We start from the raw sequence: 14,298 nt of genomic DNA on the forward strand, positions 1-14,298 counted from the left end.
GCAGCAAGAAAGGGACAGTAGCTGCTCAGACTGCTCCCAGGGCAGGTGGTAAACAGCAGCCTCTCTCACCTCTTCCCCATAGTGACAGAGCTGTTTAAAAGTTGCAAGGCAAACATTTTCAATTTGCAATCAAATACAAATATTTCTTCTTAACTGTTACACTCAAAAGTCATACATGAATGGATGAAGATAAATGTTCTTTAAATTTTGAATCTTCAATTTAAGTAGCCAGACATAACAGGTTCAATATATTAGGCATGAAATGTTTGAACACCCCCAAACCATACAAAATTATTTGTGCCACTGCAGAGTTAAATAACTATTCCTTAATCTCAATGCTAAGGAACATTTGACCTCTTTACCACACACCTATTACCTGAACCCGTTAAAGAACAAATTAAGTAAACAACATTACAGAAAGTCATTAAAAACCTTTATATAAATGTATTTACTGAATTTATTCTTGAAATGAGAAAGAATCTTTACTGAGTGAGCTGGCTATAAAATAGAATAATCACAACTCCAGATTAACGGAGTTATGGTATTAAAAAATATTTTATAGATAGCATGCAGTGGCACAGAAAGAGTCCAAGGTAGTAATATTACAAAGGTGCTCTCTAGTAGATTAAGTTATCAGCTTGGAAGGATTAGATTTGTGTCAGTAAACACTGATTTTACCATACACGTACAAGCTGCCAAAAAAATATTTCCATTGACAGAAGTTTACAGATAAGCAGCATTTTCTTATGTTGCTTAAGAACTTTAAAGATTGATTTAATGATATTTACTTTATATATTTTGACATGCAAAGTTAATAATTTGTGTCTTAATGGTTATAAAGGTTTAACTTTTTAAATGTCTACTGTCATTAATTATCTGACCTCCCTCTGCCCACTGTCTGACACAAAACCATAGTTTCCTGCAACTGCGAAAATTTAAATAGATAAAAATGCTTAAAAATAAACATATATAATATCTATCAACATTGTAAAACAAAAAAACTATAAAAAAAATCAAATTCTGCCAAGCCTAATCATAGATAATCAAACATCTTTGTTTTTCCTTAAAATATGCTGAATATTTCTAAAATGCTTACAGCTTTTAATGCTATCTGTTTCAGTATACAAATGTGCTTCTGTGATCACTTTACCACACACCCATTCATTCAACCCACACCCTTTAAGAAAACCTCCTGATAGGGTGCCTGAACAGAGAACTCACAAGACAACAGCAGAGTGGAAATTTCCTCTCTTCCTCCTCCTCCTCTATTTGAGTGGCAGAGTAGCTAGCAAGGTCTTATTTCCATCTGAATGGAATGGAGGAGAGCTCATGTCACATCAGAGCTAGGGCTTTCTCCCTACAGACAAGCAACCTTGGCACCACAAAGTGAGATTACTCCATGTGTATTCTGCATTAGGTTCTGTATTTCAGTGTTACTACTCATGGAGTTTGCACCAGGCTGTACTTGTGTCCTGCACCCTTCAACACAATGCTGAAATTCTTGTTAATTTTATAAGCACAGCTATATAAATATCTCAACTGTATCAACATTTTGGGAGCAAACTGGGTGCTTTTTGAAGCCAGAAAATATACATTTCCCTTGAGGATTGGAGTAATTTATTAATTCTTAGCATGTATGCACCACTTTAATATGAATTTTTTTTCACTGATTGTAGTTTAAATATTTGGGAAAATAACATGCTTTCATTTCCCTCCTGTTCTAGCTCCCAGAGGAGGCAGTGGGAATATTATCTGGAAAGAAGGACAGTCTTCCAAATGATCATGTGGAGAAGCTACTATTATCAACTACATCTGGAAACAAAGATACCTGAAAGTTCAACCTAGGGCCAACCTTAGACTAGAGTAATGCAAGTTAGAAATCCACCCCCTCCTGCTTTTGGAGGCTCTGGACAAATTAACAACTCACAGGCCAGACCTCTCCCCCACCTTCAGCAGCAGCACCCCAGAGGAAACTTCATTCACCACTGACAGATTAGAGCTCCCTAAACTGTCATGCCAATAAGGAACCCATGACATGCGAGTGGGCTGCAGTAAAACAACAGAGGAGATAGAGAGGAGGGAGACAGACGGCCATAGTCTCTCACTCTGCTCCTGGCATCAGGAGGAGTTTGCAGCAGTAACACGCTACTGTTACACCAGCCTTCTTCCTCCCCCACCCCACCCTATGCAGCTGACATGGAGGAGGAGCCTGGTGGCCTCACTGCAGCATTTACGTGAGGAAGACGGGGACTGAATCAGCTGGGGACACACTGAGATGCTTCCCTCAGCCCTCTCCCGTAGCGGACTAATTACCAACCCGCCCTGAGCAACACAAACAGGAGAGGCGGGACATGGGCCGCGGAACCAGCACGCGGGCTCCGAGCGCCCCCGCCTCGCCCCTCCCCGGCGCGCTGTCAGGTTCGGGCTATTTTTAGATCAGAACGCAGCGAACTTAACGGCTGCCAGAGAGCAGCCGCCTCGTGGTTCCCCCGAGCTCGGGGCCGGCAGACACCCTGCCCCCACCCAACGGCTCCTTCAGCTCTTACCTGGACCCCGAACCGGCCACCGCTACCGGCCGCCCCTTAACTCCATCCGACCCCGGCTCCTGGCCTGGCCCCCCGGCAGTCCCTTACCCCAGCTCTTGGCCGTGCGCCCCAGCAGCTCGCCGCTGCGCGGGTTGTACACGAACCGCCGCCACTCGGCCATGGTCTGGCTGAAGGGCTTCTTTTCCTCCTTGGACATGGCGGCGTGGCGAGGGCTCTCTGCGTTCGGGCAGCGGAAACTCCCAGCTGAACTGCGGCAGCGCTTGCTCCGAGCCGCCAAGTAACTGTCCTCGGGCGCCCGGCGGGAGGGAGAGAGAGAGAGAGAGAGAGAGAGAGTCCGGGCTGCTCACACGCAGCCGAGTTGCTCCCCTCACTCCGCCTCCCGCTGCCGGGGCTGGGCTGGGCCCGACTACGTCAGTATACCCCACAGCCAATCCTCGCTCGCGTTGCCTCAAAGCCGAAGCCGTCTCTGCTGCCCCCTGGCGGCCAGAAGGAGCATGGAGGCTGGGCTGAGCAGCTGGTGCGTACCAGCAGCGGCACGCGTGCACCCCAAAAATCGACACGCTGCCTGGCCCATGAGTCGCCTACATCTCCCGTGGTTCAGTGGTGCTGGTCTGACGGCACCCAGCGGGGAGCCCACACGAGCTGCCTTACTTCACCCTGCCCATTGCCAAGCGCGTGCACCACACACCCCTCATTGCTCCGGTGAGATCCAAGCACATGGCTGGAAGGGGAAGGGAAACAGAAGTTGACCTGGCATCAGATTTTCAAACTGTGGCATTTGAATCCGTGTTAGAGGAACTGTGCCCAGGCAGTTCCCCTAAGTCACCATGAGAGCTGCCCACAGGGGTGCTGGAACAACGTGTATAGTAGGAGTGCCAGAGCCATTGAACCAAACTCTAAACCCTGTGTATAATGGAAACCACTGCAAGCCAGGGGGTGGGGGAGCACGACTAGTTTCAGCACCTATGGCTGCCTGGTGTCAGCACCTCTGAAAATAAAGATTCTACAGACCAAATTGTGCCCCCAGATACACCTGTGCTACTTCATTAATGTACTAATGAGCAAACCCACTGAAGGCTAATGGAGTTGCACAGCTGTAGTATAGGGCCCAGTTTGGTCTGCAAAACCTCTTATTGGTTCAGATGTGGCAAATGGGAAAAAAACGCCTGACTGTCAGAGCCCAGGGTGAGTGGGGTTCAACAATTGGGGGTGCAAGTGGGGGTAGGAGGGAAGTATTTTACTTATAATTAATTGTGCTAGTTTGAGAGGGAAATCACTGACAGACTAGCAGTGGTTCTCAAATGTATTTGATTGCGCTCCCCCCTTCTTTGTGTCTTTAGTAGTTTATGCCCCACTTGCCACACAAGTACTTATACCAGTTAAAAAAAAATCAACATGCAACTCTCACTAAATATTAAAAACAGTAAGGCATTGATTCAAACAGAGCCAACGATCCATTGTAATAAAAGCAAAAGCAAAACAGTGATTATGGTCGATGCCTAAAATTAAATGTGCACACCATGTCCTAGCAAATGGATTATTAACCTACAGAAGGCAACAACTTTGTATAAGCTTAAAAGAAATCCATCAAAATACACAGCTCCATCTAGAATCAAATACATATGATACATCAGGAGGAATCAGCGTTGCTAGTTATGCTGTGGATAAAATGTGCACAGTAAGGTTTTTTTCCCCCAGTATAAACATCTCATCCCGCTCCCTCCTCGAATACATTCCATGTCCCCCCAGGGGGAACCTGCCTCTGTACTATGAGAACCACGGTGCCATTTTAACAAAATCACTTTTCAGATAGAACTGCACTTCAAACGTCTGCACAGCATTGTGTTCACTAATGTTGATTTATCATTAGTGATAAAGGAATGAAGCATAGTTTGATATTGATACTATCTCTGATATAGTCCTTTTCATTTGTAAATCTCAAAGTACCCCATAATCTTTAATGTATACTCACCTCTCTGTGTGACCTCTCTGTGTGTCCTTACATGTTGGCCAAGATTTTCAAACATGTATGCATGAAATTGGGGACTGTATATCCCTATTTAGGCACCTAGATGGCCAGATTACAGGCAGTGATGTTCAACACTAACATTTTCTCACCACATTTCAGTTATTGAAAATATTAAGAACTTATTCCATCTTTTCTTCCTTCCTAGTTCTGCAATCAATGAATGTGACATCATTGATTTCAGCTCAGTGGATCAACTAGCCAAAGCTTCTATGGTGCTAGAGTTGAGGGTGGGGGCACAATGATGGCTGAAACTATTACATCTCAGGGGAGTTTCCCTTCACACATGCACATAGTGGGCCACACTTATACACAGCCTGTGTACTTGGATTGTGCAGTTTCCAAGATTTGACCCAGTCAATGGTTAAATATTTGGAAAAACAAAAATGTAGTGGACACAGGGAGATTCTGCTGCCACTCTTAATCTAGAGGGAGGAGTCCTTCCCTTCACAGATCACAGAGAAACCCCCTATGCCCCTTTGGCACAGAGGAAGGTTCACGGTAATAATATCAGAGAAGAATAACTCCTGCTGGCTGTGCAGTCATGGCAGAGGACTAGAGGCAGGCAGACCTAAAACAGGGTGGTATGGTCCATAAACAGGGAATGATTGAGCACAGGAGGCAAGGAGCTCATGTTCTTATTGCTGCTAATGCTATATAGAAGTGTTCTTAAGTCCATTATAAGCTCCAAAAACCTGTACAAACAGATCAAGAGGAAATAATAAATATCTGTCGTAATCTTGACAACAAAATGCAAGTATCCCCATTTGCCCTTCAAGCAATTATTAATTGGTTGAGATGGATCTTGGAGAGTGGTGTTTTTATTGTTAATAATTAAGTAGCACTTATTGCCATTTCAGCTAAATCAGTTCCCTGAGTGAATTCCAAGTAAGGTAACTATGATATACTTCCATTAAGTAGAGTATAATGTATTTGAAAACACCATTTGTTATGGTTTCCAGTTTCAAACCTTTATATCATAAGAAGGTAACTCATTCGCTAACCTTAAAATTTAAGTTACAGAATAACACTGTGTAGATATCAGTCTAACTCACCTTTTCATTGTACACTTTCTAGACATCTAAATAAGCCCTTGAAATTATTTACAGAGATTCCTTGGTTATTCTGTAAATTAAAAGTAAGTGATGAATTGCTGATAATGTATAATGAATAGTCAGTAATTCCTAGTAGTAATTACTGTTCAGACCTGGATCTGAACTTCACCAGCGGCCTCATTTCTATAATGGAAAGAATCAAAACTCCAATTAAAAACCTTGCCTCTGAACTTTGGGAAACAATATCTTGATCCATTAATTGCAACTTAAGTTCATTTCTATTTCCTGCATGGCATTTATCTAGAACTGCAAATACTTCCAAATAGATCATATATATCAGGTTTGCTGGGACGATCTCTTAATAAAACTTTGGAGAGGAGATTTATTGCATTATAAGTAAAATATGTATAGAAAATATACAATTCCATTTCTATTGCAGTTCTTTAAAAAAATGCAATATATTTATACTGTGTTCCTGATGAGGAAGGTTTTAAATCTTGAAATTAGTTTACCATATTTCTTCAGCCAGAAGAATACCAGTCTCTTTCTGTATTCCATACACTTTTAATACTTCTTATATTATAGAAATAAGAGGATTTTTAGGTACTAAAGTGATAAGTGTCTAAGAAAAAAATAATTTAGTTAGATTTTAAATTAGCCTGAACCCAGGAGATAAACCCCAACAACAAATGTATTTTGATTATTCAAATATCATCAACCTTGTATAACAGAGAAACTTTCTTTAAGATTAGATGACAATTTGGAATCACTGAAAAAAGTCAGTCCCTTAACTGAGAACTAGTAGTAGCATTCAGTATATTCTGATATCTAAAAAAACGTAAGAGAAAAAGCCTCTACATGGTTTTCCTGGTTTGCTTTAGATTAGGGACTATTTGCAAACTTCTTCTTTTTTTCCTCCTTAAACAAGCTCAATAACATTTCCTCTCTACTATTGTTAGCTTTTTCATTGTTCATTTAAAATAATAGCCTTTATAGGATGATTGCTATTTTTTCCTTTACAGGAAGATCATGGGAACAGAAGACAATTAATGGTCATTCATTCAAACACAATTAATGCATTTGCTGCCATTCCCAACAATAATGGACATTTAAAGTCTCATAAATCCTGTTTTAAAATTATTTACGAGTCATAGAATTAGGACTATGACTCATCAGATTGTCCCATGGTAGGGGTCATTTCAGAATAATGGTTTATAATATGGATAGGCTGCCATTTCATGTATCCCACAAAGAATAATTGCCAGACTGGGACTATTTGACAGTCTCTGGTGTAACAGCAGAAACTGTCTCCAGGACTGCACATTTTTTATAATATGCAGTGTAGCTGTCGCCATGATAGTCCCAGGATACTAGAGAGACAAGGTGGGTGAGGGAATATCTTTTCTTGGACCAACGTCTGTTGGTGAGAGAGCCAAGCTATTGAGCCACACAGAGCTCTTCTTCAGCTCTGGAGAAATGAACTCCCAGCATCAGAGCAAAATGCAAGGTGGAACTGATTGCTTAGTGTCAGTAGTTAGCACATATTGTAAAGGACAATTTAAGGTAGAGTGACTCAATAACACCTCTGCAGTCACAGGACAAAAAGAGGGGGTTAATGGGTTACAGATTGTTGTAATAAGCCATAAATCCAGTGTCTCTGTTCAGTGCATGATTTTTAGTGTCTAGTCAAGTAATGAATATCTGACTTATCAGTCCGCATCCTCAAAGGAAACTTGCACAACACATTCAAAAGATGACCCTGGGATTTTAAATTCATTACTTTGCTAGATATTGGAGTAGCCATAAATAATAACATGTGAAAGCCTGGCCTCAGTTAAGTCAATGGCAAAATTCCCACTGACTTTAATGGGGGCCAAGATGTCACCCAATATCTCCACCTCTTCATACCTCATTGAAACCGATTTGTAAAGAAATTACCTAATTCTGATCAAATATCTGATGACCACTTGATTTTTAATCAAGGTTCTGTTTAGAGATGGTCCTGCAAGTGACAGTACAACCACTGAGGCTCTGTTAGTTATGGAGGAGATGATATGAAAAGATTGCCTACAATGGCACATGGCCCATCTGCAACCACTAGTAGAACATATCTCCAACTGCTGTAGATATGGGACACTTGAGGGGAGGGCTTTGAGTTATTACAGAGAATTCTTTCCCAGGTGTCTGGCTGGGGGGTCTTGCCCACACGCTCAGGGTCTAACTGATCACCGTATTTGAGGTCAGGAAGGAATTTTCCCCCAGGTCAGATTGGTAGAGACCCTGGGGTTTTTTTTTTATGGTTTTTGTCTTTCTGCCTTCCTGCCAGCAATCAGCTGCTGGTTTGAACTAGAGTAAAGGGTAAATTCTCTGTAACTTGAAGTCTTTAAATCAAGATTTGAGGACTTGAGTAACTCAGCCAGAAGTTACAGGCCTACCACAGGGTGAGGTGAACTACTTTAGATAGTTAAGTCAAGTCCAAAGCAGACTGTGAAGAGTTACAAAGGGATCTCACAAAACTGGGTGATTGGGCAACAAAATGGCAGCTGAAATTCAATATTACTAAATGCAAAGTAATGCACATTAGAAAACATAATCCCAACTATCCATAGATAAAGATGGGGTCTAAATTAGCTGTTACCACTCAAGAAAGAGATCTAGGAGTCATTGTCAATAATTCTACGAAAACATCTACTCAGTGGGCAGTGGCAGTCAAAAAAGCTAACAGAATGTTAGGAATCATTAGGAAAGGGATAGATAATAAGACAGAAAATATCATATTGCCTCTTTATAAATCCATGATATGCCCAAAAGTTGAATACTTCATGCAGATCTGGTTCCCCCATGTCAAAAAAGATATATTGGAATTGGAAAAGGTACAGAATAGGGCAACTAAAATGATTAGGGGTATGGAACAGCTTCCATATGAGGAGAGATTAAAAAGACTGGGACTTTACAGCTTGGAAAAAAACGACTAAGGGATGATACGATACATTCCATTTATATTCTATACAATCATGAGTGGTGGGGAGAAAGCAAATAAGGAAGGGTTATTTACTCCTTCTCATAACACAAGAATAGGGATGACCAAATGAAATTAATAGGCGGCAAGCTTAAAATGAACAAAAGGAAATATTTCTTCACACAACACATAGTCAACCTGTGGAACACCTTGTCATAGGATATTGTGAAGGCCAAGACTATAATGGGGTTCAAAAAAGAAGTAGATAAGTTAATGGAGGATAGGTCCATCAATGACTATTAGCCAGATGGGCAGGAATTGCTATTTGCCAGAAGCTCAGAATGGGTGACGGGATGGATCACTTGATGATTACCTGTTCTGTTCATTCCCTCTGAAGCACCTGGCATTGGCCACTGTTGGAAGACAGGATACTGGGCTAGATGGACCATTGGTCTGACCCAGTATGGCAGTTTTTTTGTTCTTAGGTTCTGTGGCCTGCTATGTGCAGGATGTCAGACTAGATGATCATGATGGGGCCCCTGCTGGCCTTAAAAGTCTAGGCGTAAATTATAGAATAATTGAATTCTCACCAATCTATGGATGCAATGTTTCAGAGCTGATAAATCAGCTTTGTTGAATGTTTTTACACTTATTTCAGAGGTAAAAGCACTCTTCAAAGCACTTTTCAGATCATTTCACTTTCTTATATGCAATTAATCTGTCTTTACCTTTTCAAAATAAAAACAGAGCAAATGAAGACTTGAAAAGCAGAATAATGTTTTATTCAATAGCAAAGGCAGATAAATAGTTTTCACCTCATAGAAGAGGAACACACACAAAACCAGCAGCCTTCATCTGTTTGAAGAAAACAATTCTTGTTAGAGTTCAGTTGTGATCCACTCCTAATGAATCTGAGTTTCAGACTTTGCTTAGATATATAAGAGCTGTAGGAGGTCAGTCCACATGGATAGTGGATAGGGCTGATTCTGATAATACTGCTAAATTTGCATGGCCCATTTGCCCCACACGAGTGTTGGTGTGATGTTTACCATATGAGAAGGAGCTGTTCTATGGCAAGAAAGTACTTTGTTGACAGTAAGATGAACCTTGTAGGGCAGAGATACTCAGACCTCAGTGGTTCAGGAGCCAAATTAGCAATCAACATTACCGAAAAGAGTCACTGTAGTATGAATTCATTGTTTCATTTACTATATATTCATAATTAAACAGTATGATGGGGGAAATATTTAGTTTTTATATATATATTATACTTACATTAAACCATCCTCTTCCACCTGCCATCTTGTATTTAGCTTTAACACTGAGTATCATGCCTAAACCTGAAGAAGAATCCAGTGTAGCATGAAAGCTGATCTCTCTCACTAGAAGAAGCTGGTCCAATTAAAGATATTCCCTCACCCACCTTGTCTTTCTAATAGCCTGGGATGAAGATAACTACATCTCTTCTTACAGTGACTAATTGTGTATTTTCACACTAGTCTCGTTCACATTTCTTGCATGATTAGGATGGACCTAGAGATCCTGTGCTGATATTCTGATCATACACAAATAACAACCATCTTTGAGCTCACTGTCTTGCCAAGGGACCCACTTCTGTGTAACCTCAATGGAGAATTTCTCCCACTTGTTCATTGATGTTATGCTGTGAGAAAGGAAGCAAAATTCTCCTTGGCTCAGAGATCTTTTAGTTTGTACAGCAGGCATCTCTCGCCAGTGTATCACAAAGAAATAATTTTTTCTGACTGGACAGTGTGGCTCTTCATAGTGATCCTGGTGTTGTTGCTGCTATTATTGAGCATAATGAGGCGGCTCATGCCTGTTAACATCAATTGTTTTCCTCAGCTGATGCTGACTATAACAATAAATGTGATATTAACTTTTTAAGAACATTATTTTTGCTTCGTACTGCATGAAATAAAGTACTGTTCCTTATTTTGCCTCCCCAACTCTGGCTATGTCTACACTGATGACAGCAAAGTTGCTGCCATCAGATCGACTTATCTGGATTGACTGAGCGGTCAGTGAAGACCCACTCAGTCGATCCAGAAGTCGACATACTAAACCACCTCCTCAAGTGGCATAGCGCTGCGTCAATGGGAATGTGAAGATGGCACGCGGAAGAGAAGCACAGAAGTCGACAGGAGTTACGCAAGTTCTTTGCGTACTTTGCGTAACTCCCATCGACTGCCACCAAATCGCCGAGGTAGGTGTAGACCAAGCCTCCCTCTCCTAAAACACAGCTCTCCATATGACAAACTCAGCATTTCCTGGAATGGGCTATAAACAGCCCCCAGGAATCTCTAGTCCTCTGCCAGCTGCCAGTAAGGAAAGGGGAACAGGAGGAGAGAGAGAGCGTCAGCTGCTCCATATCTTCTACCCTCACTGGGCAGCACAGTCCCTCCATGTTGTTAGGAGCCAGCACAGTACTTTTTATTGTGGGCTATAGACAGTTCCCAAGAAGTTCCAGTCCTCAGAGCTCCACACCAGGAAAGTGCACTATTAGGCATGCCTTACGTTCTCATTTGTTCTGCTTTGTTCTCTCTCTCCCTTGGAATCAAGAAACATCTCCATTACCATTAGCTGACTAACACTCCTGCCTATTTCTTTTAATGGTCTGATCTCACCATGGCAACTACATTTGTTCATCTGCTTTTTGTCTCCATCATTTCCATCCTCTTTTCTCTCCTATACTCTCTCCCCTCTCACTCCTCCTTTCTTCTTTTCTATCCTCTTAAGCTTTCAAATACCCATCCTTCACCCCAACTGTGTCAGTTTTGCACTGGCATAATTCCATTGATTTCACTGAATTACTCCTGACTTGCACTTTTGTGAGATCAGAATCAGGCCTGATGTCTTCAGAAGCAACCTTTGCAGTGATGGGGTCTGCTCTCCCCTCTACTGAGGAGTCTAGTATACGGGAACAATTTACCCCATTTAGTTAAGTAAATTTTATGTCTTCATAGTATAACATGAAATAAGGAATTAAGACTAGCATTGCAGCTCAAGCAAAATTCTAATTATGATTTAAGGGGCTTTTCAATTGTCTTTAAAATATCTAGGCTTGCCTGAAGCGTTGTATATGCTCTCATGTGAATGCGTCTGCTGATGAGCGAGTGGGCAGGAGGGAAAGCATAAAGTAAATTTACTGTTCCATATGGTGGATCTTTCACTTTAGTGACTCCATCAGGTGACATGTCTAGCATATTCTCTGTCATGTTTGCATGTAGTCTTGCAAAGCAAATACAACTGAACAGCCCTTTCGATAGCTGTTTTTTTAAACTGTTACATTTCTATTGTTAGCTAGGCTAAAAGTTATGACAAGTGACAAAGCCAGAGTCATCCCTTTGGTATTCATTGCAGGAACATTCATTGTAATAACATTCCATCATAAAAATTCTCATGCTACAGGATGTGTCTGTAATGTATAACTGAGCATTATTATATCTTTTCACTCTGTGAAGTGCAACTGTTGTAGTGACTTGGTCAGGCCATACAGGCCAAAATGTAGGTTTAGTAAGGAAAAAGTCTGTTAAAATTAATAGGAATAGAATTGTTTTAATGGAATTAAAAATAATAATGAAAACTTCCATTTATCTAAACTGTTTTGACCAAAATATAGGACCATGCTGGTGTAAGTGAATCATCCTAACAGAGATTGGTCTAGCTGCAATGTTCTAATAAAACAAAAGGCAACAGCTGCCTAAGCAGGGCAAAATAAATGACGGACTAGATTATCCTCACTGTCATGCAAAAGGGAAGGGATGAAATAATCTCTGTCTAGTTTAAGGAAGGTAGAGGAACCCCTCCCCCCAAAATGCTTAAATCTGGGCCTGATGCCTGGTTCACCAAATGGAAGATCTGATTTTGCATTCCCTCACACTTTGTACAGGTGTACAAACTACAAAAATGTAAAATGCTACTGAGAGAATGCTAATATTTTCACACTCACTTTGCACAGGTTTCAATCATTAAACAGAGTACAAGGCAGTCGAAAAATCAAACCAAATTTTCCTGAGTACTTTCAATCCTCTCGTTTTATTTTTTTAAAAACAAGAGATGATTTGATCTAGAATTTTAAAGTTCTTTTAACAACATAAGAACAGCCATACTGGGTCAGACCAATGGTCCATCTAGCCCAGTATCCTGTCTTCCAACAGTGGCCACTGCCAGGTGCTTCAGAGGGAATGAACAGAACAGGTAATCATCAAGTGATCCAGCCCCTGTCGCCTATTCTCAGCTGCTGGCAAACAAGAGGCTAGGAACACTTCAGAGCATGGTTTTGCATCCCTGCCCATTCTGGTTATTAGCCTTTGATGGACCTATCCTCCATGAACTTATCTACTTCTTTTTTGAACCCTGTCTTTAATAATGTAAAACATAATTAATAACCAAAGTCATGTTTAAAAGAAGTCACTTTCACTTAATATTCTTTTAATTTTTAACATGCCTATGAGTTGAGCTCCTTAGGATCATAAGAGTGCAGCATTTCAAATAATGACCACTAACTGAAGTGATCATAGGTGGTCTTCAGTCATAATATTTCAGACATGGGCCAGCTAACACTTCCAGTATAAAAATGGGCCAAGAATTTCCCCCATATCTAAAGGTTTCAAATTTAGTAAAAAAAAAAAAAAAACCCCAAAAAACCCCCCACTAGTTTTGTCTTAAAAACTTGGGATATGAGTTGCCCATCTACCAATTAAGTTATTTTTCAACATTTGGGAAAAAATATCTGATTTTTGTTCTCTCTTTTTAAAAAAAGTCTTTAGATATCGTAAATCTTAATCTTACCACCTATGCATTAACGAATGACTACTGTGCACAATCACAAATTAGTTTTTACAACTTTTTATTGCATCAAAGGACTCCAGCCCTTTAAACATTTTGCTATGAAATTTTAATTACAGCAGATAAAGATACAATAGATTTTCCTAGTTTCAGAGGAGCAGTGGCAGTCTTTAAAGTAAATGACAGAAGTTCAGTTATTCACATCACTTTTACCTTTGGATATTTAATTTAAACAGTAAAAGTTACGTTATTTTGAACATCACTATTAAGAATTTTGTATTCTTAAAATAGTGTTCAGATGGGAAATAGTTTATTATAACTATACAGCACAACTCCATCCTTCAGCAATAATTAGAAGTTCAAGGGAAAATCTCATACCAATCCCATTTTACTTACTGTTTCCCCCTCCTGTGCTGAAATCTGTTTGTGATTGTAGGTTGGAGAGATGACCCTAATAAGAATTAGGTTCACTAGAGAACTTTTGATTTTGTTCAAAACTGGCTACTCTGACTCAGATATATTATTAATATGCATTAAGGAAATCCCATGGACAATTAGACTAGCAAATTGAGCTGCTTCCCCAAAGCCAGATTCTGATTTGTCAGTTAGGCTTTTGTGCTAATGCAATATTTCTTAAGGTGCACATTTGGGATTTCATCATCACAAATAAATAATCCCTATAAATATTGACTTCATTATAGGCATCAGGTGTAAAAGCAGCTTCTCCCTTTCCTATCCCCCAACTGTGGCTGCCTTTCTTAAATGTAGATTGGGATAAATTTAGAAGACAATCTTATTTAAAAGGCTGTCTTGTTTTGAGAGTCCTCACCAGCTTCCAATTCAGTTTGGTTCAGTTAAAGATGCTCTGCCACTCTCTCTAGCACTACTGGGAATAGCAGTCAG

At 40.5% G+C, this 14,298-nt stretch overlaps 1 protein-coding gene and 1 long non-coding RNA gene across 2 annotated transcripts in view; one reads left to right on the forward strand and one right to left on the reverse strand.

Moving 5' to 3' along the window:
• The window catches only part of ATP1B3 (ATPase Na+/K+ transporting subunit beta 3), a 48,069-nt gene extending 45,163 nt beyond the window's left edge, over window positions 1–2,906 (reverse strand). The window contains exon 1 of the mRNA XM_067557681.1: window positions 2,634–2,906. Coding sequence (XP_067413782.1) covers window positions 2,634–2,742 — 109 coding nt within the window. The 5' untranslated portion in view covers window positions 2,743–2,906. The remainder of the gene's footprint in view (window positions 1–2,633) is intronic.
• On the forward strand, window positions 1,312–2,146 carry LOC137159449 (uncharacterized). The gene is made up of 2 exons (XR_010921636.1): window positions 1,312–1,386; window positions 1,725–2,146. It is a non-coding gene; the product is annotated as an uncharacterized lncRNA (long non-coding RNA).
• Window positions 2,907–14,298: the final 11,392 nt, after the last annotated feature.

Source organism: Emydura macquarii, unplaced genomic scaffold, assembly GCF_026122565.2.
Source record: "Emydura macquarii macquarii isolate MOO-44397 ecotype Brisbane River unplaced genomic scaffold, CSIRO-AGI_Emac_v2 contig_18, whole genome shotgun sequence".
NCBI lineage: Eukaryota > Metazoa > Chordata > Testudines > Chelidae > Emydura > Emydura macquarii.